General features: G+C 38.3%; 2 protein-coding genes and 1 long non-coding RNA gene across 3 annotated transcripts in view; 1 reads left to right on the forward strand and 2 right to left on the reverse strand.

Annotated features, from left to right (window-relative positions):
* Positions 1-5,145, reverse strand: part of SLC13A1 (solute carrier family 13 member 1) — a 45,900-nt gene extending 40,755 nt beyond the window's left edge. The window contains exon 1 of the mRNA XM_064702736.1: positions 5,054-5,145. The gene's annotated coding sequence lies outside the window, so the exon portion shown is untranslated. The remainder of the gene's footprint in view (positions 1-5,053) is intronic.
* Positions 1,742-9,129, forward strand: LOC135442665 (uncharacterized). Its single transcript, XR_010438700.1, has 4 exons — positions 1,742-2,903; positions 3,744-3,826; positions 3,992-5,305; positions 8,185-9,129. It is a non-coding gene; the product is annotated as an uncharacterized LOC135442665 (long non-coding RNA).
* Positions 9,121-27,072, reverse strand: part of ATP6AP1 (ATPase H+ transporting accessory protein 1) — a 50,173-nt gene continuing 32,221 nt past the window's right edge. Inside the window, exons 7-10 of the mRNA XM_064702737.1 lie at positions 21,166-21,407; positions 20,524-20,577; positions 14,530-14,773; positions 9,121-9,819 (exon numbers count right to left, since the gene is read on the reverse strand). Coding sequence (XP_064558807.1) covers positions 9,610-9,819; positions 14,530-14,773; positions 20,524-20,577; positions 21,166-21,407 — 750 coding nt within the window. The 3' untranslated portion in view covers positions 9,121-9,609. The remainder of the gene's footprint in view (positions 9,820-14,529; positions 14,774-20,523; positions 20,578-21,165; positions 21,408-27,072) is intronic.

The following is a 27,072-nucleotide window of genomic DNA, read 5'->3' on the forward strand; positions in this document are numbered from 1 at the left end:
AACTCCAAAACTAATGAGATACTAGAGCAGATATTCAGGGAAGTTCATGGGAGTGCTACATGGAAGCAAGGTCTGAGGACAGACTAAGAGGTGATAGACTCCTTACAAGTGATGGTGACACCTGAGTTTTGCTGTGCCTCTGTGTGTGTGTGCAGCAATGGCAAAGCAGAGATGCTGTTTCACTGTCTGAGCAACAACAAGGGTGTGGGTGGAAGCTCCACCTGAATATGAATATGAAGGAAGAATTTCTTTACTCTGCAGTGACTGAGCACTGGAACAGGTTGTGCAGAAAGGCTGTGGAGTCTCCCTCCTGGAGATATTCAAGAATGATCTGGATGCAATCCTGTGCCACGTGCTCTGGGACGATCCTGCTTGAGCACGGAGATTGGAACAGACACCCACTGGGGTTCCTTTTAATCTGACCCATTCTGTGATTCTGTGAGATATATAGATGCAGAGATGGATAGATGGATAGCTAGATAGAATGTTTCCTGTTGTTTGCTGAGCTGGTGGCTTCCATAGCAGCCTTTGGTTTGCCAAAAATTTCTGTTACATTGCCTACATATTTAACTGAAAGAACATAAATGAGGAAGAAGTTTTCAAGTAGACCTTTTTTCAGTTGAAAAGAAAGGATTTTATGCAGCTACCTTATGGCTAAGTAGTTCTTAATAGTACTACAACAGTATTGTGGGGTTTCTGCTCTAAAACTGGATTCCTTTTTAGCTTTCAAAATTACCTGCATTAAAAAAATGCCATATCATCTAAAAGCATGAACAACAGGAGATTATGAATTTGGTACTTTATGTTCTTACAATCTTGATGCAATCATTATACAAAATATGATACAATGATAAAATAGGAAGATGAAATTTCAGTATTTGCCCATAATTTGAATATCAAGACACTTGTTCTTCCCAGATGCTTTTTAGGAATACTGGATTTAAACATTCATGAGCAAAAGCAGAAAGAACTATAATTTTGTGAAGATTTATCAAGGCTTGTTCTGTTTCTCAAGAAGCAGTTAAAAAAACCTGGGGGAGAGGACAACAAAAAGACTGCATCCACCATGTTTCCTCACTTCCAACTACTTTCATATTCTTTCATATTCAATCACAAACATGGATGTAACTTGCTACAGATTCCTTTGATTTCTTGACTTCTTCATATAAAAATTCCAGTACCATTGAACTAGGCCATAATTTCCAAATGTTGTTCCCCCTTAAATACAATTATCATTGCAAGGCACCTGGCAGATTGTGTGGGCAGAGGAGGGAAGGGGGCACCACGCTGTGCTGGCAGATCCCCAGTCATTACAAAAACAAGGGATGCCTGACAACTGAAAGAAATCAATGCCAATTTGCTCATAAATGGTTAGCAGAATAGCCATTACTTCACTGATTAAATCATCTGCTAACTAACAGGTAAAATTCAAAAATTAATGGAAACTTCATATTGCTGCTATGTAAAATTATCTCCATTCTCTTTTCAAGCTGTTGTGCATTCTGATGAAGACCTGCTTTGTCTCTCAGAGCCTGTTGCCATGGAAGTGACTGAAGTACTGTTAGTTGAGCAATAGCCTCTATTTTCAAAACAAATAAGCAGCTTCCTCCTGCAGAGGGCTGTAAGTGGGCCTTGTGCTGCTCTCAGGTGTGCATTGCACTTGTCAAACACTTTTAAGCACAGAGGTCATCTCTAAGCAAGCAGGTCACCCAACAGGAAGGACCAGCTAGAAGGTGTTGCCTTGTGTGGGCAGAAGGGACCTCAAGTTTCACACCTGGCAGTATTTCCAAATCAGATCAGGCTAACCCTCACTTCTGCTGCTTACTGGCTAAGAAGGTTCATGGCAAACATCGAGAAGTGGAGAAACAATGTAAGTTTCAACTCAGGCCAAGCTTAAAGCCAGAAGTCCAGATGAGTGGCATAGTCCCACGAACAAAAATGATGAAGTAAAAGCAGGTGTAATATTCAAATGCCAAACCATTTTTGCCTGTGTGATGGGAGAGTGATAGTACTTTGTCTGTTTGGAGAAGACAGGAAAGGACCATCATGCTGCAGAGGAGGAAGAGGTAAATCTGTATAATCTTCACATTAATCCCTCAGGTTTTGGGGGAGAACTGCTAATTTTGTGGTCCTGGACAAACCACATGGCCTACACAACCAGGCTATCTCAGATATTGGCTGTACCTTATTCATGCTTATATATGGCAATATACAGTAGCATGCCAGAGAAAAGAGACTGTATTCTGACAAAAAGCTTCAATTTTAATGTATACATGAACTGATTTCCATTAATACATCAAGAATTGGAGACCCTTTCTCTATCAGAAGCTTGTATTGCTATCTGGTATGAAATGACTACCACCACTGCACCACCAGTAGAGTGAAGATACAAGGTTCCTAAAAGAAGTATCCAATATAAAATTGTTCAACATTGGCCTTAGCGTTTAAAGGGGAAAGATCATCCTCCTCCCAAACACATTAAAACAATAATGCATAGTGACAATAATGAAATTATTTCACTTAGAACAAATGGCAGGCATTATCTCCCCTGCTGCAAGTGCCCTTCAGGGTGCAAAGTGCTAGACCACAAATTCTATTGCAGTTAAAGTGTGCTGACACTTTGAGACAGGAGGCCGTATATATTACACTGTCAGAGCTATAATTTTCATCACTATGTAACTTCCAGATACAACAGAAAGAGTTTCTGGAGTGAGAGTCCCATTGCAGAGCGCCTGAATCCGACCCTGGATTTGCAGAAGATGCATGCGCTCCTGATTAGGCCCAGGCAGATTTACTTCATGAGTAACATGCAGCCTTTCTGAACCTTTGGAGTGAAACCACCACCTATCCAGATGAAAACAGTGACTCTGGTGAAGGAGGCCCTCACCTTTCTGATAAAGCTGGTAAAAGTAACTAGATCAAGTGTTAACCAAGAGTTTCATAACAAACAGAAGATAGTAATTCATCAGGCAAAAATCTATATCTTTCTTAATTCTTAGACACTAGTTTTATAGAGAGTTTCAGATATTACAATTCTGAAAAGTCATCATTAACCTTTAGCTCATATACCCATTGCCAGAAGCATGCTTACCCCAATAAACCCTTTCTGCCCCCTTGAACTTCATAATTGCTATAAAAGCAATTATAGAAGAAATGGGTTAAAATTATGTCAAAACATGAGTGGACTATAAATTCCCTGATCTATCCTGTACATAATTTTTTGTGCTATTTAAGGAAAAAAAACCAAACCAAAAAAAATCCAAAAAAAACCCCAAAACAAAACCCAGATGGAAACCCCACCATACTAATTTATCTCCATTTGGGTATCCATTAATCACTGTTAGACCACAGAAATTGGTAGCAGTAAGCCATTAAGGTGTAAATTCTGATGTCAAAACGAATGAGTACACTGGCAAAAACTCCTGTGAAAATCTAAATCAATAAAAACTGATGGAACCAGTCCACTCTTGCAGTATCAGTACATATCCAAGAAAGCTCTACAAGCAAAAGCAGACTGTCTATTTTGGTATTGTAATATTAATTAGTTGTAAAAAGATAGATGAAACCTCAGAATTTTCTAATCAGAAGTCAGCTGTCTGTTTAAAGCACCCTGGGGTCTAATTCTGCTGTTTCATGCAGGTGGTAAGATAAATGTGATATAGCTGCCTGGTACCCTCCTTACACTCCCTTTCAGCTACCTAAGAATTCCTGGAGGGTAGCCAAAGCAGTGACTTCTGCCTTAGTTTGCAGACAGCTCCAAAGAGTGGCTCTGGGAGAGAAAGCTGAAGATTTGAACAACATTCCAAGACAGCCCAGCATGACACAGGTGTGCATACTTCTGCTGAAAGTGGCTGGGTCCCTTGTTCTCACTCTTGCTGTTGCAGGCAAGGACTCAGGAAACCGCCCAAAAGGGCAAGGACTCTCACTGTGGAGGAAGAGATCTGTTCTGTCCCTCCCCTTCCACATTTGTTTTTCTTCTTTTTCACTACAGAGTGAGACTTGTTGGGGGCCTTGGCCATCTCTGATCAGTTGCAGTCTGAAGATACAAAATGAGAGAAGCTGTCCACAGCTGGATCTAGATGCTCTCTAACTATCTTCTGCCACAGACAGCCTTTAGGGGTCTCCACAGCAGGACACCAAACAGAGGACTCCAGACCTTTCCCTGACACAGTTATTAGCTGAAGTGTGTTGAGGCATGCGGAAACAGAAAACACCTTCCCTGAACTGGAGCTGGTGCTGCCTCTCAGGCTGTCAGTAATGTTGGTCCTGCCAAGGCACTTGCCTATTTCCATCCTTTATATTTCCCCTTTTGTCAACTATACTAAAGATCTTTCCTCTGCATTGCTACACATCAGTGTTTGCAGCTATCTGCTTTGCTCCTCTGCCAGGATTTTATTACTCAGCAGCAGGAACGGCAGATGCAGACAAGAACCTGCATCTCTGCTACTCCAGTGTACAATCTGACACATTGCACCATTGGTGCAACAAGGGAGCACAGCAGTGTGGTCTTATCAGGCAGCTGAGGCACAGATACACATGAATGAAAGGCAGGGTAGGTAGGGACAGCAATATCTTAAATCATGCCAGAACACTTCAGTGAAAAATATCTGTTAAATAACTAAATTGATCATCTGCTATCCATATGCATTCATATTTACTCAAAGTAAATAAGGTACACAAAATTGTAATTCAAACATTACATCAGAAAGTCCTTAACTTATCCACCTTCCTAAATTACTTTTATAAAAGCATTTGTTAGGGTTCTTTTTTACATTACAAACATTATTTTTCAGTTTTCATTAACGAAAGTTAGTTGCATATGATGTCATGCTGACTGTTCACCATTCATTTGTTCATTAGGTTACTTTTACACAACTAGCTAAAGAAATACTAAGGAAGACTAAAAATGGGTTTCTCAGTCTTCAACTGGACACATATTTCTCTCTGAGAAGCAGAAAGCATACATCAGTAAACAATCCTCTATTATGGCAATAATGAATGACATAAAAGACAGTCTAAAATGAAGCCAAACTATAATAATTCAAGAACATACCAGCTCCAGGGGTTATACAGAAATCCAGATAATTTGGAGCAGGGAACCTGTGTTTCCACAGGAGGTATACAAAAAGTTGTGGTGGAGAGAAGGAAGCCACTTCATTTGTGGGACATCAATAGCAGCTGGTTTGCTCTTGGGCTCAGTCACTGCTGTAAGTCTCCTTTCCACCTACACAAGCAAGAAGATTAAGAAAGACACTGGCCCGCATTCTGGTGAGGAGAGGCTACTTGTTTCAGGAACCACCCCTTGGTAAGATCTCTTTTTTTCCTTGGCCCCACCTCCCTGTACTTCAAACAGTTTTAAGCCTTTAGAAATCTGAGTTCTGAAGAAACTGGTATTTTCTCCTTTATTTTATTTTTAGTAGGTAATGAACTAACATGAGAACAGAACCTTTATTAGCAAACTGAAGATCAGGGATTTTTACTGAAGGTATTAGACACCATGAGATTTTTTGGTGTTTGTGCAGACTGAAGGCATTGCTTTAGTGTTGCTTTGGTTTCTTACTTCCCAACCTATTTTAATTGGCAATAAGTTAATGTTCCATAAATCTTTTTAGCCCATAGTGGTAACTGCTAAATGGTATCACTGTCAAGATTTTCCATTTTACGTTCTTCCTTCATCCTGTTGAGGAGGAGGAGGGAGAGAGTAGCCAACTGGACATTTGGCAGCCAAGCAAGGTCAACCCATCAGAGAATGCAAGATTAAAACACAGCCTTCAGGAAAAGGAGTTCCCTGCCCCCCTTGTGTGCATTGTCTCTTCCTCCTGTTCAGTGTAACAGTAAGATTGTCACTACCTGCCATGAAAATCATCACCACCACTGCAATGTTATTTGCCAGCAGTGAGCAGTATCCAACATTCAGACTTCTTCTTGTGTCTCTGATCATCTTAGGAATTAGCTTATCAAGGTCATTCCTTGTTTTCAGCCTCTATAGCTTCTCCTGTTTGACCTCAGTTTATGCTGAAATAATTACAGAACTCTTTAATGCCTGGACACTGCCTAATAATTCAGCTGATTTAGATTTGTGTATAATTTATTAGTCATACAGAAAGAAAGATAGAACTAATTACTTCATTGAGTTTTCCCTGCAGATGGAATAACCTGTCTTCCTTTATTGTCTCCATGAAAATACTATTTTTGGGTTATTTCTATTATAATTAGGTGTCATTATAAGTCATTGATGGGTTTCTGTAGGATTTGTGGAATGAGTAATTTCACAGGCAGAGAAACCAAAGACCAGGACACAAATCAGATTCTAGCTCCATTTCAGCCATCCCTTTCACCAAATGATTATTGCTGCACTTTGTGATGAAATACCTTATTTCTTCAGGACTTCTGTGTTTAGTTTTGGGGTTTCTCTGGTTTAACTCTTAATTCTTCAGAGCTAAATTGATTTTTTAGGTTTGTCATAGTTTTATAAAGTTCCTGATTTTTTTCATAAAATTTAATTTATATATATGTAAATGAAAAAAAAAATTTACTTTTCAAACTCATATGCTTACCCATCATCCCCTTCATCTTTACTGTATACTTTTTTAAACTGGTAGAGAAATGAGCCAGCACACAGAGAAGTCAGTACTTCTGATAAATTCAGTGAAGTTTGGTAGAAGTCCTAAAGGCTCACACTTTTCCAGACTGAGCTAATATTCTGTCTGGAGCAGCTCCCAAAACAGGCATGTTTTAACAAGTACATTTATGATTAGGCTGAATTGTGAAATCAGAAGTACGTAGAACTGGAAGGCTCCTGACAGGGTTTCAACTTTATTCAGAAAGGGAAACAAACACAGAGAGGTGCAAAATCCTCCCAGAATTTCCTGAGGCCCAGTCCTATTTACAAAGAAGGAAGCCAGCCCTGCTGAACAGTGATCAGCTGTCCTTGTCTCCAGCCACAGGAGTGTGATGGGCAGCTGCAGGGCTTTCAGAGGGCATGGCACTCCAGCAGCCTGCATGGCCTCTGAGGGTGGGTTTTGGATGTGTCCAGGTGTTGCCAGCAGGGATGGCCCCTGTGAGAAGAGCAGCAGGGTGGGCATTTGCCAGCCAGGCAAGATAAGCCCACTCCATGTGGGCAGAGAGCAGCTCCTTTCCAGACAGACAGGCCACTGTCCCCAGAGCCCAGTGCAGCTGGCCCACAGGACAGCTAGAGCTGTAGATAGTTCCTTTCTTTTCCTGATGTGTTTTCCAGCACAGACATCACAAGGATAAGCCTGTGGTTTCATCTTTCCATGACAAAGACAACCCAAGTGGCTGTACAAGCAGACTATAGGCCCTACAGGCCCTACTTGCCAAAGCATGGTATCCTTGCTGTGAGAGAGGGTAGGAAGAAAAAGCTTTTCCCCATTAAAAATGCCTTCACCTTCACCTTGGAATGTATAATACCAAACACATCAAACAGCTCTTCTGAAAGAGACTTATCTTTTCCTCATGATACAGTCAATATGAGACTGTTTCCTTGGCCTCTTCTCCAGAGTCCATCCTAGGCAAGCAAGAGAGGATGTAAGCATTCCCATGCCATACTATAATCAGGACACTGTGAGCTGTGTGAGAGCCCAGAGGCTTCAGAGCAGGCTGGACAAATTTATGGGCTGTAGCTATACCCAGAGCTATTAAATACAAAGGCAACACTTCTGGTTGTGGAAGTGGCTGAGCTAAATGGTGGAGAATGGAGAACATCTGTGGGGAGCACTCAGAGATGCTCTCCATACTCATACCACTGCTGGGGATAGAATCCTAAGCTAGGTCGCCTGGTAAAGCTCTCCTTCAGCTCTTGTTATTGCCACTGTTCAACAAAATCTTTTCCAAATTTTACTGAAGCTAGATAAAAGTCCTAAGAAAGCAGTTTTCAAGTCCTTTGCATAGCCTTTCCCTCTTCTAGCAATAGTTATGTGGCTGTTATGTCAATTTTCTGTCGTCACATTCATACTTATCAAGCTTGCTTCAAAGGGAGAATTAATAGAACAAGTCCAGTAGTCTCCTGGTAACTAATTTGTGCAAAGGAAATATGCCTTTCTAACACAGAGGTTCTGTGTAGATCAAATACATTTTTTGAAGTTCTGAAAAGCATTTGGGAAAAATATTACAGCACAGGAGACACCTCTGCTAGTTGTATGACACTTTCCTTTTGTTTTACAGGTCAGGACTGAATTATTCAGAAAGAATAGCTTCAGAAAACATTTCATCTACATTTTGGACTGCATAATAAAAGTGTGACACCCAGAAAAGATGGATAGAAACTACTGTCTGTCTAGTTAAATAGTTGGTTCTAGCTGTCTTTCCTCTGTATCATTGTACTATGACATGGATCAAGATCAGAAAAGTTAGATTTTTTTTCTCATTTCACAATTGTAATTTTGTCAAAATTATATTTTTCAGGGTTTTAACTACTAATTGAACATGCATGCACAGTCATAAAAACATTCCAGAGGAAAGAATAAAAGTCTCATTTTTACTATTTTTTACAATTTTACCATTGCTCTTTTACTATTTCCTAGTTCTACATAAATTCAGTAACTTTTTCCATAATCAGATCACCCAATTGGAAGATGTAGTGTTTCTATTAATTGCAGAAAAATAAAGAACACTGTGAATGTTTTCAGGCTTCTAGAAGCCCTGAAATGACCATAAAATGCTCAGACTCAAACAGTACATTGACACAATGCTTCTAATGATTTTATATAATATTATTTTTCCTTTTTTTTTTACTGTGAGCTTCATAACTTTTCCAAAGATGCCTGGAAAATGAAGGAGGCTAAGAAAACTACCTTACCTCTGTGAAGATGCTGTCTGAACCAGCACATAGAATCATAATAGGTTCTATACTTGAAAATTTGCATTCATTGCCATGACACCAAATCTAATTTTGTGATCAGTTTGGATAAGGACCTCTCTGCCACTGACTGACCTTCCATCAGCTGTCCACTGCTAAAGCAAACACAAGTCAGTGTTACTCAATTCTCAAAAGTGTAAGATAACAGTAGATGGAAGCTAAACAATCTACCCACTCTCCTTTGTGATATCATATCTGAACAAAGTGATATATTTTGAAAAGACTCCTCAGGACCATTTATTTAGTGACTTATACTTTATTAGTCCTGTACATTTCTGGATGTTTTACTCAAGAGAAAAAATTTCAAAACACAGTTAAAATTTCTTAAGAAGTAACATCATCATGATGCTAAAGAGCCTTTAGAGAGACCAGTATTTTTACTGTATAATTTCTCATAAAACATTTTGTCCTTCCCCATTATCTGTGTTTTTGCTATGTTTTCTTTGCCAACAGAAGTTAATCTGAAGAAAGTTTTTAATGGTCTAATAGCCAGAGAGAGTAATCTACAGTCTCACTTCAGAACCTTAACACAAAAAGCTGTTAACAAATGATCATAATAACAGATACAATTATTGTCATTGCTAAGCACAAGGAGCATTTTTATATGTAGTTTCATTATCTGGTTTTCCTATGATATCTTTTTAAGTTAAACATATTTTGAAGTAAAAAGGTTATAAAAATCATAAACACCAGGCTGGGAAAAGCCACAGTGGCATTAAGTCAATCCATGGCTATTCTGTCTGAGGAACTGATAGAGCTGGACCTTTGGGATCATCAAATCTGTTGTTTGTTGTGAGCTGCATGATCATATGGATGCCATAGGTCAGGATCCACAGTAAAATTATAGATGTCACCAAGCCCATCCAAATTCCAGGAGTGAAGAAACCTGTACAGTCACTTGCATAGGAAAACTGGTTGTTTATAATGTTGAAGCCTTGAATCTGAAAATGAGAAAAGGCAGATAGAAGAGTGCAATTAAGCACAGTCCTTACTTTCAGGATATATTTGGTAATTACAAAACCCCACAGCTTTTAACTATCAATCATACCCTCTGCCCATTAATAAAAGAGTGAGAACAAAATTTTCTGCAAAACAATTTTCTAGATCTCCTTTTCACCCAGGAAACTAAAGATGTAGAATCCATTTCTTTGGTAAGCAGTAGGTTCCCCACTTCAGAAATTTGTATTACTTATAGAAATAAAGTCCCAGAGGGGACGTGTGGTCAGTTTTCCACATTCTCTGTATTCTGATTAGTATTCTGTATTCACATAATCAGTATTGTCAGTATTCACTGATCATCAGCTCTATGACCACTTCAGAACCAGGAAACTCAAAGCACTCAAAGGCATGAGAGTTAGGGCTCCTCAGATCATGAGATTTGTTGAAATGGTCTGAGAGTTTTAGCTAAGATTTCCTTGACAGAGGAGATGGACAAAATTCCTAGAACCTACTTTAAAACACCTCTAATAAAGATGACCTTTTTTGGCTGAGAGTTAGTGAGAGTTCAGGGAGAAAAATGTTGCAAAATCTTTCTTCCTCCCTCCTTGTAATTCAAAGACTCAAAACAGAAGGAAAGGCTTGCTTTACTGAGGTATGGGATACGTGGTGTCTATTAACTTATAAAACCTATATAATGTAATGTCTCTGATTTGACTGAATACCCATTGTCTACCACTGACTGTCCTCTGACCATATTATTTTCATCAAAAAAATCAACCAATCGGGAGATACGGTCTCTGTCTAGATCCCAACTGTACAAAAATACCAACAAACTGAATGCCTTTGAGTCCAATGACTTCCTAGAAATTTTGTTCAAACCAACCAAAGGATTAGAAAACTATGAAGAAAGGGAAGACAATCCCCCCTCTACAAACATGCACATAATGACAAAGGCACTGATTCCTTTAGAAGGAAGGGAACAAAACTGATGGAAGAAGAGGAAGGAAAGAATTAATCTGATTCATTTTGATTCATTCTTAAATAATTTTATAAAGAAAAATTAAGAATAGGATTCTTATACATTTACAGAATCTATGAAATGGGTGTGTAAGGAAAGCACCAAATATCAAAAAGGCTCCCACTGGTAAAGAAATGACATGTTAAAAATTCCTATTTTCCATAAAATATTATCAAATAATTTTTTAAACTGGTTATTTTATTTAAATCACTTCTCTCACCCAGAAATAAGCATGAAAGCAGAAGATCATGGATTTCTACTTTTATGTGTTCCCACACCATGATTATTCCATGATTTACAATAAACAAATGGAAAGCTTGAGTTTATGTGTGGTAATAAAAGAGTTTGTACTTCCCAGGAAAGGTGTTGGTACAAACCAAACAAATCTACCAGGCAACAAACACACCAGTAAACACTCTGGGTATGTATTCAGGCATGGCTCAGGTCCCTAATGTTCATGTAACATGTGTGTTATGAGCAATGTCTGTACCTTCCAGAATGGTGATTAATTAAACTGTGAGGAACTAAAGGCTCTTTAGATAATGTGGAGGTGAAGACAATTTTAGCAATTCAACCTTTTAGAAGAATCTTTCCAAGCCAAATCATGGTAGCTAACTCACAAAGACTGTCTGCTTTCACCAAAGGTACCGAGACTTCTGATTAAAGCAGGATTAGTGAACACAAGCTGCAGGGCTGGACAACTATTTGCACAGCTTTAGAGAATACATGACTGCAAAAGCCTTTGCTTGTTAAGCCACTGCTTTGAGCACAAGTGAGAATGTGAATAGGAGTTGTGAAATGTAGCCTGAAAGAATTATTGACAATAAAAATGGACAGAAAGTGATGATTCATGTCATTTGTGTTCAAAAAAATGGATTGAAATTCTGGAAAACAATACACATTTCCTAACACATTTACAAGGGCTCTCTGAAGTACTTAACAGGTATATTCAGTTTAGAGGGGCTTTGCCACTCCCGATTTAGAGCCAGAAATACTGAAATTTATTATTTCAATTCTAGTGGTCTTATATATTTTTAAAACAGCATTATGCTTATTGAACCATCTAGGTGAAAGATTCAATTGAACATTCCTAAAATGCTATGTCTACTTTTAGGGAGGAGATAGAGAATATGCTGGGTTATTTTATTGTTTTTCTGAAGCTTTATCATTTCTGTGGGGTGTTAGACATCAGGCAAAAAATAAGAATCTCAGCAGCATATATAGAAAAGTGAAAAATACTTACATGTAGTTCTCTAATATTTATGAATGCAGAAGTCTTTTGTATACAGGCCTTTGTCCAATGGAAGTTTTGATTTTGGTGTTTAGACCAGTCATTTGTCTTGATTATACCAGTCTTTATTTACTGTTAATTTTTACATATTTTTGAATGTAGATTTCTCATCATATGGCCTATGACAAAAACCTCAAGTAAAATATGCTGGGTTTATGGCTCTTAAGTGCACACCAAACTTCTAGTTTTTGAACTTTGAGATGTTTTAGCTACAAAGAATCAAAATATTCTTGACTTTGAAGTTTTTGGCAGTTTTTCATGGGTTTCAAAGTACTTCTGAACCCCATATGCTAAAGAAAAGCAGTGTTTTTGCTGGCTGCCTCCTCTTTAATTTCATTGACAAATATGAGATCCTCAGAAGCACAAAAGATATCATGGTAGAAGAGCCATTCCTGTAGCAGCAATAACGAACCAAACCCCCACCAAACCCAGAGCAGTTTAGGTGCTCTGCAGAGGTCTGGTGACACCCTGGGCTGTGACCGTGCCTAGCCAGCATCCCACAGAGCTTCTTTTACATGGTAGTGAGTGAGACAGCTCCAGAACTGAAGTTGAAGGCTACACCTGTTCAACCTTGCCCAGGAACAAGCAGTGCAAGGCTCCGCTGTGCAGCTGGCATTGTCCCCCTATTGCTGTGATTCAACTTCCAGGATCCAGCATATTAAAGTGCAGTTGTGCCAGTTTGATTGGCACTGGATCCTGGTTTCTAACTCATTGCGTAACATTGACATGAAAATTGTGTTTCTCAGTTTCAGGAACAGGATTTTGTGCTGGCTGCAACTACTGAGCACATCCCACATGCTTTCTTCACCATGCAATAGAGTTTGGGGTTTCTAAACCTTATGCAATAAGACTGATACAGAGATCGCCTTTCAGTATGTATCAGTGGAAGATGCCTGGAAAAGTATGATCTAGGTCAGATAGAACCTGGAAATGAGCCCAGAATGGTCACCTTCTGTTTTCTCACACCACAGAAGAATACCAGACTGTTGTGGTTGTGCTCTATGTTTAGGATTTGATCAGAAAAAAGCCCTTTCTCAAGAGGAGCTGGATTTTCTGTTGTCTGAACAGGGGAAGCAGCTGCTGTTCCAAATCAATAAGGAAGGTGGGAAACCACCACTTCTACTCTTAGTTAAGACCACAATGAAAGGATGCCTGCTAAGGTTGGAGCAAGGCCTATTTAAGCTTTAAGAACTCAGCAATATCAGTGCATATAGAAACTGTCAGGAAAGATAGGGGGTAAGTATATTGTTTGTAATTTCATAGGTCATGTTCTTTCATATCTTAGTGATGTGAAAGCCTAACTCCAAAGAGTTTACTAGGCCAAGTACAGTTGCATGAACTATGGTGTTTGCAGACCTCTACAAAAAATAACATCATAAAGAGCCTTCACAACACTGGTATGTATTACAACATTGTTTCTCAAAAAATGGTGCGACAAGATACTGGAATTTGTGGAAAATAAATCTAAGCACCAATGCTCTCTCTGTGAGATTTCCATTGCTTAAGCAGAAGTGTCAAGTCTGGAGTCAGATTATTGAGATTTGGTTTGTTAACAAAATTATAAATACAATTATGTCAGCATTTGTATCCAGTTATTGTGGGGTTAGCTCATGCTTGACAAATGGAGTACAGTTTGAAATTATTCCTATTATTTTAATGATCTCTTCCATCAAAGAAATCCCTTAGTGAAATATTGTTTTAAAATATAAATGTTGTTATCCTTCTTTTAAGTCAAGAGCAAAGCTCAAATAGTAAAAGTGAAATCATGTATACCTCACAGATGTAGTCTTAACTACTACTAAATAAGCAGAAAAGCTATGTGTCATTCAAAAAGAGCCATCTGCTTTCCTTCTGGGACATGCAGGAACTAGTACCATTCCTGATTGAAGTCCATGGCAAATCTCCCTTTAAATCTACTTGCACTGGGCTTTGTTTCTCTCTGCAGGAGTACAGACAGTCCATGTCTCCAAAAACAGCAGCCACACTAAGCTGTACTTTCCTAGGTAAACAAAGCACCAAGAAATCAAACAAAAACAAAGTAAGCAGCATAAAGCCACCCACCTAAGAGGCCCCTGTTTCCAAGAGCAGCCCAATTCATTAAACAGGCATGAGGACTTAGCCATTCTTTGCCTGATTAGACGCATTTGGTTTAATTGGGTTTTCTTTCTGTGGACAACTTCATAGTTTTGTTTTTCAAAGCTGAGCTTTCATGTTTTCCTTGTTCAGCAACTGGCGTCTTGTTTACCCCCCTACTGAATAGCTCACCTAGGGGAACAGCTTTTCTTTTATGTTTTCCCTCTGGCTGGAATGAAAATAAGGACATTATGAATGTGTGTCATTCACCACCTACAATAGCAAGTAATAGTACTTGGAGTTATCTCTGAAATGGCAAAGCATACTCACTTGCAAATTGGAAAGGAAAACATCCCAATTTTTTGCCTCACTGTTGAGTGGATCTCTATCCAGCCTTGCAGGATAGAGATTGCTTGTTCCCACCATCTGACAATGAAATGAATACTCTGCAGGGGCAGAGAGGCCAGAAACAATAAATTTAGCTAACTTGTCTCCATCTTGTACAATCTCAACTGAATCTAAAGTGGACCATCTTCTAGCCGAGACTTCATAGAACTTGTTGGTCATTAAAAACCTGGGAATACAACAGAGGACAAAAAGAAAAAGTCAGCAGGTTAGAAGTAAAATATTAATATATATTTGATAAAGTAACAGATAAAGGCTCGCTATTGCTGGCTGCAAACATCCCAGCTGATGATGACATGGGCTCCCATGTCATTAAAATTGTTTCAAGTGAAGAAGTTCTGTGAATGTGTTTACTACTCACAGTTTCACCTCACAAGCACAGCTTTCTATAACTGTGGCAGGCAAGAAGCAAATGCAGTTTCATTCTTCAAGGGCCTCTGCCAGTGCTGTATTTCATCAGTTACCAACAGTTTATAATAAATGGAGGCGAAGCTGAGAAAGTGTCAGTAAGATTGCAGTGGCTCTGAATAAACATTCTATGGGATTTTTGGAAAATTGTTTTTCTGATAGCTATAGGCATGATAGCCATTCTAATTTTTCATTGCAATTCTTTCTTGGCTCAAATGCCTAAATGGCCATTTCCTTTGCAAAGGTCTGAATTTGGTGTAGAAGACAGAGCTTTCTCCCACTGGTGGGTCAGGAGGGATTGTCAGATCTAGTTTCACAATTTGAAGTAGGCTAGGCACAAAAAACTATTTTATAATTTTGAAAGCATCTATGTATGTGTAGTATTGCAGCAGTTTATAATGATGGAATTTATGTTACTATCAATGCAGTCTGAACAGCTCCCAGCAGACATAACTGAGAACATCCAGACATCCAGAAGTACATTCTGATCCTTTGCAGATCAGGACTATGTGCTACTCTTTACCAGTTTTTATAAGCTACTTTTAGGCATGCAAGCTATTTCATAAAGAAATTATAAGCCTTTACCATTACTGTACATTGTTTGATACTTTAACCCTACTTGGTCTATGCATGTGGATCTCTACATAGTTTGCTGATGATTTCTTTTGATTATTGGTAACCACAAAAGATTTAGAAGAGAAATCTATTTATCAATAAATAAGACTTGCTACAAAATGAAACATTCCAATATGTTTATCCCCAATGAGTGTCATGTATGGTCACTTTAAAAATTGAAGTAATAACTTAGATGCAATTATGATTGGTTCGAAAAAAAAGAATAATCACCTTAAAAGAGGCACAATATAAACTATTTTATGTTCTGTAGGGTATATGTATATAGAGAAAATATTCTCTCTGTAGAGTATTGCTTGTTTGCTCAAATTAGTTACTTTCAATATTGTGTCATCCACACAGTATAAAATCTAACCACAAATGATGCTTTAAAAAAATATTTATTAATAATCAGTGGCTTTTGATTCAGGTAAGTTCAGAAGTGTCAAGAGTTTCAAAATGCTCAGAAGGAATTCCAGAACACAGTGTAATTGAAGTCAGAAAAGGATGTTTTGTCTGATGCCATTCTGCAAGCATCAGTGAAAAAGAAAAAAAAATAGAATCCTATCCAGTCCACATTTATAGATATATATAGAAAATGTTCTATTCTTATGCAGTTACAAAATTAAATTATTGCTAGAAGAAAGGAACCTTTTCCTGATGTACAGTACAATCTGAACAGAATTGCCCCAGTAGCAATGCTATAGGCACTATATTAGCACTAAAGTGTGTTTATAACTTGCTGAAAGCCAGTTATAAACACAGAGAAGATTACTTAAATGTTTATGACAACCACAGAAGCTGGGTGTGGTCTGTACTTTTGCTGATAAGATGAGAAAAGTGGTAAAGAAGGAAATTCCTTTTAAGCTGACCTTAAGAAAGAAAAGTTTTATAAGGCCATGCATGTGAGTACAGTCTAAAATGACTTTGAAGGGAATGCTGTCTCTTCATATTACACCAAAGACTAAAATGTTACTTGTGTTACTTGCAGACTTATGAGAATTAACATTCTAATTGGTTAACTAGTTGATCACAGTTAACTTAGTAATGAAGGCTGTTATTCTTAGCATTTTTCCAAACTAACAGTGAATAACCTCCAACAATCACACACTTAATTGATAATGGATGTGAATAGAGTTCATTAAACTACAAGAAAAAAAGGCATTCAAAAAACAAAAATCTATAGAATTACTTAATTTAGTTTAACATTTTCTCAAATGAGTAGATAGTAAAATAGAGCACATTATAGCAAATTAATCATACAGAGCAGAGAGAGAACAAAGGTTTTATCTGCAGAACTGAAAGTACCTTGGCTTCTTAAGGAAATGTTACGTTCATGTTAAACATTAGAGACAATTATGTACATTAGAGACATTATGTACTTTATGTATGGTGGCACAAAAAATTCCTGGTCATGGGCCAGGCTCCCTTTGTGCCAGACAACTGTATGAACTCTGAATGCCACCACCACTGATCATGTCTCCTGTGGCTAATCATTACAAGCAGAGGTATTTCTGAAGTGGGAGGTAGCTAGAATTACTGTTTCAAATATTCAAAGAAAAATACAACTGTTAAGCAGAAGACTTTAAAACATGTTTTTTGGGTCAGTTCTGTTCTGTTCTATGCATGGAGCAAAAACAGCAGTCATGGATCAATGTAAGTTTGGAATACTAATGTTGTGCACTCCCATTCACTTTGACACTTTTTCCCAGAGAAAATGACAGACAAGTGCTTGAGCAGTTGGATCAGTTCATGAGAGAACTGAGATCTTCTTCCAGCCAAGGACTACTGCCCACTGCTCCCACCCCTGCTGCAGCAGCAGCTTGCTCTCCTCACACAATCACCACAACACTCTGCAGGCACTCCCTTCCAGCTCATCTCCAGTGCAAGTGCAGGAGGATGAGTGAGACTGTGGCTCCAGAGAGGGTGAGGGAGGTGCCAGCTGTGTGTGTGTGTGCACAGCATGAAGCAGCAGTGCAGCTGTCAGTGCAGGTGGGATGTGACCAGCTGCTCTGCTGTGGGCACTGGTGCTGATAAGGGGGGCAGCCTCTGGATCCTGCTCATGCTGCTGAAGTTAGAACCTACTTTATTGAAGAATAAACTGAGCTACTTGAACATGGACCTCTCTGGAGTCACTTTCAAGAAATGCTATCCTACACTTAGTAAAAGGCCTTTACAGAGGCAAAAAGTGCAGTCGTGGCTCTCAGCTCTCTTCCTTCCACCTCTCTGCCCGGCTTGTATCCTGTTTGTTAAGGCAGACCATGATCTTAGCAAGGTGTAATCTTGAAAAAGAAATCAAATCAAAATGAACCAGAGGGGAAAACAGAGGTTGCAACACATCTCCATGGATTTTAGAAGCTCTGACAAGACATGCTGAGATGCACAAGGTGAATAAAGTGTTAGTGAATCATGAAAAAAATCAAAGGCTCGTTCTGGTTCTGTTCCATGAATCTCATTATTTGCATTATATAGCATGCACTGCTATATTATGGTAGCTAACAGAGGCCTAAAATGACAGCGTTGTCCCATCAAGTGACAATCCAACAGAAAACTAAAAATTATCAAGTGAGTCATTAGAACTATTGCTAATTTATAAAGGCTCTGAGGTGTTAGGGATTGATACCAGCCCAGCAGCCAAGTACACATTCAGCTGTTTGCTCACTCCCCATGTTCAACAGGACAGGAGGGATAATAGAAAGAGCAAAAATGAGGAAACTTGTGGGTCAAGATGAAGACAGCTTAGTAAGTTAAGGGGAGAGGGGAAGAAAGCAGTACAGAGACAGTCAGTCTCTATCTCCCACATACAGGCCAAGGCATAGTGAAGGTCCAAGAAATGGTTACCCTGGCAGCTACTCCCTACATTCTTCCTCTATTCCATTTTATATTTCTAAGCACCTGTGTCATAAATAAAAATTGATCAATTTAGACATATTTGTGTTTATTTGCCCTGAAGGTCTATTAAAAACCTGGATCACACATAGCCCAATGGAATAAATCAAATTCTCCACAAAACACAGCCAGCCTGTGCTACTCTTATTTACTTGGCATGAAAACATCCAGGGCCTTACCTGAGCTCTCTTTTCAAGTCCTCACCTATTGTAGAGCCTGAGTTTCTTATTCCAGCTTCAAGGGCTGTTTATGCATTTGGTATTTAGCTATAATGTGTTCAAGCAGAGGCACAGGTCAAGAAAGACTTTGTGAATATTTCTGCCTCTACTGTAACAGGCTCAAAGGATATAATTTTTTTTTCCTGAAAAAGAAAGAAAATATGAACCATTCACCTTTTGTACTGGCATTTTCGTTTAAATTACAGTTTGTCTGCAGAGTTGCTTCAAATTTCTTCTCTCCTGATGCAACTCAGATTCATGACTGCATTAAATTTTTCATCCAATAATTAATTAAAATGAAAAGTTTTTAACAAACAGATTATTAAACATAATTCTAAATAATCTTCACTAAATCCATGTGTGCACTAACATCACATTTGATCTTCTGCCAGCTGCAGAAAACAAAATCTAAGATAAACTGCCAAAGGATTTTGTTTCTATAGTACTATCTCAAGGTCTGAAATTTGCCATTGTTCAGTTAAGTGAAGTCTGGTGACTACTAAAGGAAACAACACCTTTAAGATCTAGCTGTGAGCTAGTTTTGAAGCACAGTGTCATGCTCCATAGGATGCTTTGTGATTTGTACTATTTTTTTGGAACTGTAATTATACTAGAAAAGATGATACTGTGCTGAGAATAGCCATATTCAGGACAAATGTAGGAAACAACCACACTCATTCACACAGAAAGAGATTACAGCAGACCAGCTAAGACTTGTGCTATGATGTGCAAAGATGAAGAACGAGAATCAGAGCAGTGTTTTGGAGGGCCTGTCTCTATCAGAGTGGGAGAGGAGCTCTAAAGAGCAGACAGAAGAGCATCAGGGCAGCACCAGAGAAAATTATATTCTGGGACTTTTAGTGAAAGGAAAAACACAGCTTGGGTAGTCTTGGTTTGAGATCAGTACCTTTTAAATGGGATCTAAGGAAAATATTTTTTTAATTCACCATGGTGTTTAGGGAAATACGTGTCTCTTTGATAATTTACATGACAGACCAAGGCATGCTTGGCACCATCACCAAGGACAAGTCCCAGGGATCCTATACACTGCTAATTTCAATAGCCAAAAAAGTAAAAATACTGTACTAACAGCAACCTTATCTGTACAGTATGTTCTCTTACAAAGCTCTAGCTGGTTGAGGGAGAAGGGAGATACATGTCTGGTCTTTTGCCACCTGCCATGATCTCTAATACTGAATACAAGTGTCTGTATGCACTCTGAATACCACTCCAAACACATCACTGACTCTCCTCAAGACAAGTTCTTTTGGGACCATTTTACCTTAACACAGAATGTCTCTCTTGCCATGGTAGGAGAAATTTGGTCTTGTCACCATCCATGGAGTAAAGACTTTAAAACTTTTTGCACCCCTCATTAACCACAAGCTAGCACTAACAGAGTGCACTGGCAACCCACATTAGGACTCAATACAGCCCTGGCCATGCAGGTAGACTTCAACCCCTCAAAGTTTTTACAAATCACAGTTAGAGTTACCTGAGAGGACTGCGGAACAATCCTACTAGTAAAACAGGAAGCTGCATATACCAGTACCTTATAGTATGGATGTTTGCCTACAATATTGTTTTATTTTTTCAGGACTTTACCTGAGAATAATAATATATTTCCTGTATAAAGACTGTACTGTTGTTTTCCTGCATCATGACTCCTCAGAAGAGAAAGAAAATAATAAATTAAAAATATTTCATTTAACTTCTCCCCTTTTTTTGTTCCTAGTTCATTAACAGGCATTGTAAACCACAAAAGATCTATTTAAAAGAAATCCTAAGTTACCTTATCTCTAGGCTGCTGATTCCATTCACTGGTCTTGTGTATTTTAATGACAGTCTAAGAATAAGAAACAGATTTTTAATGTTAGAGTAGTCAGCTTTAATTAGATCATTGTGACATTTCAGTTTGAGGGATATATTGTAAATCAGTAGGCAATTACAAAAGTCATATAGCAAAGGTTCAGTACATAGAAAAACATGACTAAATATTTCTAGGGTTTTATTTACCCAAGAGCAGGTGCTTCAAAGTAAAGGAAAATAGAGACCTTGTTTCATTAATGTACTTCTAGCTGAGTTACTACCTCGTAACTGGCAATACTCCCCTTTGAGGGAATGAAATTATAGTCTCATTAATGCCAGTGGAGATTTTTGTGATTGTGGGATCAGGCACAGGGAAACCTGTTTGGGCCAAATACAAACAAACAAGGAAGTAGGAAACATAAGAAGAAAAAAATTGTGAAAATAACTGGCCTCATCTGAACAGTTTTTGTGGTCTTGATTTAACTTATTTGTTCTAAAAATACTTTTTTTTTAAGTTTTGGATGCTTTAGAAGAAAACAATTAAAATAGCACTGATTTGACATAATATTTCTGAAATTTTTCTGAATTACATGTATTATGATATGAAATTTCTTATGCTACTCACGTTGTGTTGCTGTCTGTGCACTCAGAGGCAGAACTATCCACATTCTGTGCTAAAAATGTTGCGTTTGTCAAATCTATTAAAACTGAATTGTTGGCTTTGAGGCTGAAATTACTAGCATAAAAAAGGATGCATGTATTATTTCCAATGGTTACATTCAGAGGAGGATATGATGAACTTTCTTCTTCCTCAGTTGCCATTAACTGTCGTCTTAATTCTGCCACCACATCAGTTCTTCTAGAAATCTGGAATAACAACACATTAACAATTCATCCATTTGTAGGAGTCATTTCAGTTGAAAACAGACTTCACCATTCTGTATCATGAGCACCTGTTCTCCTTAAATCCTCCATCAACCTCAATAGTTGTTACTGTCTGTCTACTTAACTGCTGGTGTGAAGGCTAATGAGGCTCCCAAGGTCCACATGTGAAAATAAGCACCAGTGATACTGGGCAAATGAATGTAAAACAATGTTGGTAGTGTTGCCTTAAGATAGTAGCATTCATTTGTGCTAACAGATAGAAGAATTTTTTCCCAGAAAAAATATTGAAAGAAATTAGGGGTTTTTTTCTGCAATAACATCATGAGAAAATTTCAACTTGCTAGTTCAGGGACACTCTCCCCTTAAGTAACAGTAACCATTTTTTCAGTCTTCATTTTAACAAGCATGAGAGCAGTCTACTTAGCTACAGCAAGCTTATTTTTAGACTCTTCTGATGGCTTCTGGAAAAAGAAGACCTTCACTCATTTGGCTGATGTGGTGAACATCAGCCTACAAGAGATGCATCTGTTTTTAGGATATTTCCAGGAATTTAGGATATTTCCAGGAATTTAGGATATTTGCATGAATATTTAGGATATTTCTAGGAATTCCACTTAGTTGGTAATGCTTATAAAAAATGTGCCCAGGGCATCCTTGGTAAACCAGCCCCACAGATATCAACAGTTAAAGCAACCTTACCTTACCACACAACAAATTTATTCTGTTCTTATCTTTCTCCTCACTTCTTACTCTATTCATATCTGGAATATCCCACCTATTTTTGATTCCCATGTCAGCTTTACAACTTTGTATGCTACAAGTGGCCTCTACCCTTGTATAACTTTGGGGTACAAGAAATGAAAGGCATCACAAAGGTTACAAGGATTACTGTAATTATGTGGAGCTATTGCTGGAACTCCTTTTCATGAGTTTAAAGACAGCCAATGTTGTAACCAGTGTAAAACGACAGGTTTAAGGACAGTCAGTCATTTTCCAGTCTGAAACAGAGACTATAATATCACTTTATCACCTGCCTGTGGAGAGGAGCCCCTGAAGATTTTGTCACCTGAATGGCTGCTCTGCAAACACTCTTGGCCATCTGTTATTTACAGCTTGTCTTTGCAGGTACCTCATTCTATCAATTGTGCAGAATGGGCTGCATTAAAACCCTATGACTAAATGCTCCAGTGAAGAATGCAGTCTTCCCCTCCCATACATGCATACTTTATGAATTTCTTTTTAATTCAGTGTGGTGCCTTTTCAAAAACATCAGAACAAGCATTATTTTAAATGAATACCATGTTCTTTAAAAGAAGAGAGTACAACAAAAGAAAATATTCAACTTTTGATATAAAACTTTAAACCTTTCCTTAGACTTTCCTGAAATGTAATCATTTTATTTCAAATTGAGAGGAAAAGCTGAAGTCTAAATTATATCCTGTCTAACTATTGACTTTACCATGTGGGCCCCATGTATCATATAAAGAGGGCTTTAAAAACCACCTGCTGAAAACAATGCTACATCGGATACTGTGACTGGGATAACTTTGGGGATTAGGTTGAAGTACCTTAAATTAAAAGGAAAACTATTAAAATATAATCATAAGACTACAGCTTTATTTTTATTGCTCTCTGAGCAGTCCTTTGCCATGAGGCTCTTACATACAGATTCCCTTGTCTCTCTCAGAAAGCATTTGAACCAAAAGAATGCAAACCTGGAAAGAATGGCTTTCAGAGGCAAAGAAATTCACAAGTTTGATAGGAATAGGCAGATCCATCAGGTCAATGCATGGCTCCAAGGTTGCTGTCAGTGGAAAAATTTTGCATTTGTTGACCACGGGACAACTTACTCAACACGTGGTCCAGTGGCACCTGAGAGAATGTGCCTGTCTCAGAGGGGAAGAGCTCCAGCCCAGGAGCCACTGGGGCTTGATGACAAAGCTTTAAATGAGCTTGAAAGGAGGAAGGAACAAAACCAGGCTGTCCAGTGAAGAGCAATGAGATGGTGAGCCAAAACTTGGGGAAATGAGCATTCATGGGAACTCTCAATCTGCTTCCAACTCAGATATTCTGTGAATTAAGCATGCTTGAAATCAGAGAGAGATATTTAAAAATTTAGTCTTCAGGCTAGAAGGAGAATCTCTGAAACAGCCCAGCCTGGGATCCACTGGAGACCTGGGGACAGCAGCTGCTCCTTCCAGGTAACTGCAGTGGGAAGCTGAGAGCTTCCCCACTATGTCCCTGTTTCTCTGTTTAAGGAACATTTTGTTTATATTTTTTTGCTGCACAAACATGAACTTACCAAATCAAAATCATTCTCTGATGTCATATATTTCATGCTAAACTATAAATTACAAGACACTTCCTTGACAAATGGATTATATTTACACTGAGTTACTGTAAATCAAATTAGATTATTTAGGAACAATACATCGTGGAAGTGTTGCCAGTCATTACACCATATTTAATTCTGTCATTCAGTGTGCTCTTCTCCTTCAGCTAACCTGAACTGAGGGATGTGTGAATCACTGTCTTATTCTCTGAATTTATCAATGGCATTCTTGATCTCAGTCATGCAGTGAACAACAGTAAGACCTGATTAAATAACGTGCAGAAGAAAAACAAAGAACTTACATTTTCCTAGACCACAATGGAATGTTGTAATTACTAACTGAACCTGCAATAGAGGTAGCCTGAAAGTCTTCTTCCCTTTGATCTGTTTTTCAAGCCTCCCAATTCAGAATCATTTCTCTTGAAAACAAGAAAGGAAGCAGATCTGGGAACATTTTGATACACCAACATACACATCTTTTTCAAAGCAAACAGACCTTACATCCAAAATTACTTATTTTGTTGTTGCCACAATTTTGTTGGCTCTTCCAACACAGAGTGGCTAGAGAAAAGAAAAAAGATTTGGGGCCATCTAATCCATTTGAAATTACACTTGAAAACAAATATAAACCAAACAGTTGTAAACACATATGAAAACCACACAAAATACTGTGAAAATGAAACTTTCATTTGCTGAACTGATGAATGGTAATGAACAACAGAAACAGACATTTTACACAGGTTACAACATGGGATTTTTGGATATCAGTTCAACAGACGCTTCTGTCTTCTGTTTCAATCTTTTGTTTTTTGACTTCTTATTGCTGCATTTAAGTGTGCACATCAAGAATAAGAAAACTGTCCTGGTGGTGCTTGCTGCTCCTTTTCATTTCTAACAGCATAGATTTATGACCACATCCTCTCTGTGGGATTGGTGCTGTCATTGAAAGGATATTTCTGTACTTTCAAGGGGGGAGGTGAGTAAGCAGAAGGGTCCATTCCCTTTCTCTTTTCAGGCTGTATCTTAGTTTAGTCTGTACATCCATCCTACTTTGTGCACTACAGTGTGTTCTCTGTATATACCTGACTTGGATGACAAATGGCAATTTTTCCAATTTTAGTCATAACCTGATTAATCTAGTTGTTAGTATTGTAAAACTACATAAGAATCCTAGCTTCTACTAAAAAATAAAGTGCAGTATTAAAGCCAGATATTGCTTATTAGCATTGCACAGCATAGCACAAATGAAGAAAAGAACCTGAAAATATTTAGGGAATGTATGTAGAGAAAAGTTCAAAATTCATTGTAAAATGAGGACAAAGAATCTTTTTGGATCACATATGATGCCCTAAATCATGAAGCACAAGGTCCAAGGAAGGAAGGGCAGGTGCTAAAACTGCTAAAATAACACCACAAAGACAAATACCTTTTATCTGAACTGGATTTGGGGTTTGGTAGACGAAACTGCACCTACATATCATGTACCAACTTTAGTTCTTTTCACAGGATACCAAAAGAACTGTATGCTTGCATTTTCTCCATTTGCTTTAACAGGGACCAACAAAAAAAAATTTTGCAAGATGTCCTTTAAAAAGATGACCTTAGGAGGCTGCCATGTGCTCAGTAGAGGGGTACTGCAAAATGGCAGATCGTGCTTCTTTCTGGGGTTTGGCTGTGGCATATCAGAAACCACTCAGCATTCACATCCCAGCCAAGTATCAGCATATTTCAAATCCTTTTTTTGAAATTATCATTTCAATATTCCTTCCCACACAAACGGATCAGTTTTCCTCCATGCCTTCTATTTGATATGGCCTCATGGTCTCACGATGGATAGCATCACAACCACTTCTGCCAATACACAATTTTCTTGAAGGATAGTGTATCACGAATCTGTGATGCAGGCAATCTCACTGCTAAAGGTCAGCAATTTCAAAGGCAAGCATTAGAATTTGGCATAACTGAAAAAATGTTCTTTATGGTGTCAAGTTTACAAAATCATACATGCAGCAAACAGAAATATATTTGATTTGACTTCATTCTTTCACCTGTCAGTGGAAGACTGTAACATAACAGTGCTTTAAGCTGTCAAAATCTAGAACATTAAGCAGAGTTACCAATTATCTCTATTTCTGAAAGTTTTAACTGTCTACATTTTTATTATTTCTAACATTTTGGGATTTTGTTTTTTAATTCCCCTCTAGGCTGACTTGTGGCTGCCTCAGACATGGAAGTGTTTAAGGCCAGGTTGAACAGGGCTTAGAGCAACCTGGTCTACTTGAAGGTGCCTCTGCTCATGGCATGGGGATTGGAATTGGATGATCTTTAGGATCCCTTCCAACCCTATTTTATGTATTTGTACTGCAGCTGTAAGCCTAAACAAGACACCAGAATAAATTTCAATAGCATATTGATATTTTTCCCAGAAGAATCCTTGACCTCTGTTTCCCATCTCTATTATTACTCTGATGAAGCAGGCAAAAAAGAATGCCCAGAAATGTGCATTCATTTATTAACAGTGATTATGATCATTGCAGTGCCTTGCATATATAACCAACCTAAATGTCTCACATTAGTATCTGATGGTTTCCCTCTCGAACCATGCACACTTCCAGCAGCAAGCCAAATGGCTTGGCAACTGTGACACTCAGCTTGTGCCTGGCGCTCTGCATCACTCAGAGTTTTTCACAAAAACAAGGCTGGGACACAAATGTTAAAGTCAAAATGCACATCTTACAGTAAGAGATAATGATCTCTCTGTAAAACATAATGTTCTCTTTTAAAATTGATAGAACTGCTGTGACTTGTGGAAATTACCAAGTCATGAGCAAGCACTTCAAGACCTTCTGCTAGGAGAGACAACAAAACCTCAGTATTTACTACACTGCTCAGTTCAGTGGGCAAATCCATCCATGCATAAACATGATCTGCAGGATCAGCTCACACATTCAGGGCTAGATCTGCTTCTTCACAGGCCTGTCCTGTAGCAGCACTGGGATGGATGAAAGATCTCTTGACTGTCATTTACAGAGAATGGAACTAGTCTGTGCCACCAACACTGTGCAGAGACAAGAGTGAGCAGGGACCATGTGAGCAACAGAACCCAGAGCAGAGCAAGGTATTGGGATGCAGCACTTCTGAAAACTTCAATTCAATTCCACTTGAAAGGCTTTAAAATCAGATATTGTATGGTACATGCAAGAACATCTGTAAATGCAGTCTCCATTTTCTGAAGAAATGTATCTTTCGTGTTATTTTCTTGATACAATTTTCAATGCATTTTTATACCAAACTTTTTAATCTACCCTAAGAAAG

The sequence above is a fragment of the Zonotrichia leucophrys genome, chromosome 1A, assembly GCF_028769735.1.
Source record: "Zonotrichia leucophrys gambelii isolate GWCS_2022_RI chromosome 1A, RI_Zleu_2.0, whole genome shotgun sequence".
NCBI classification, from domain to species: domain Eukaryota; kingdom Metazoa; phylum Chordata; class Aves; order Passeriformes; family Passerellidae; genus Zonotrichia; species Zonotrichia leucophrys.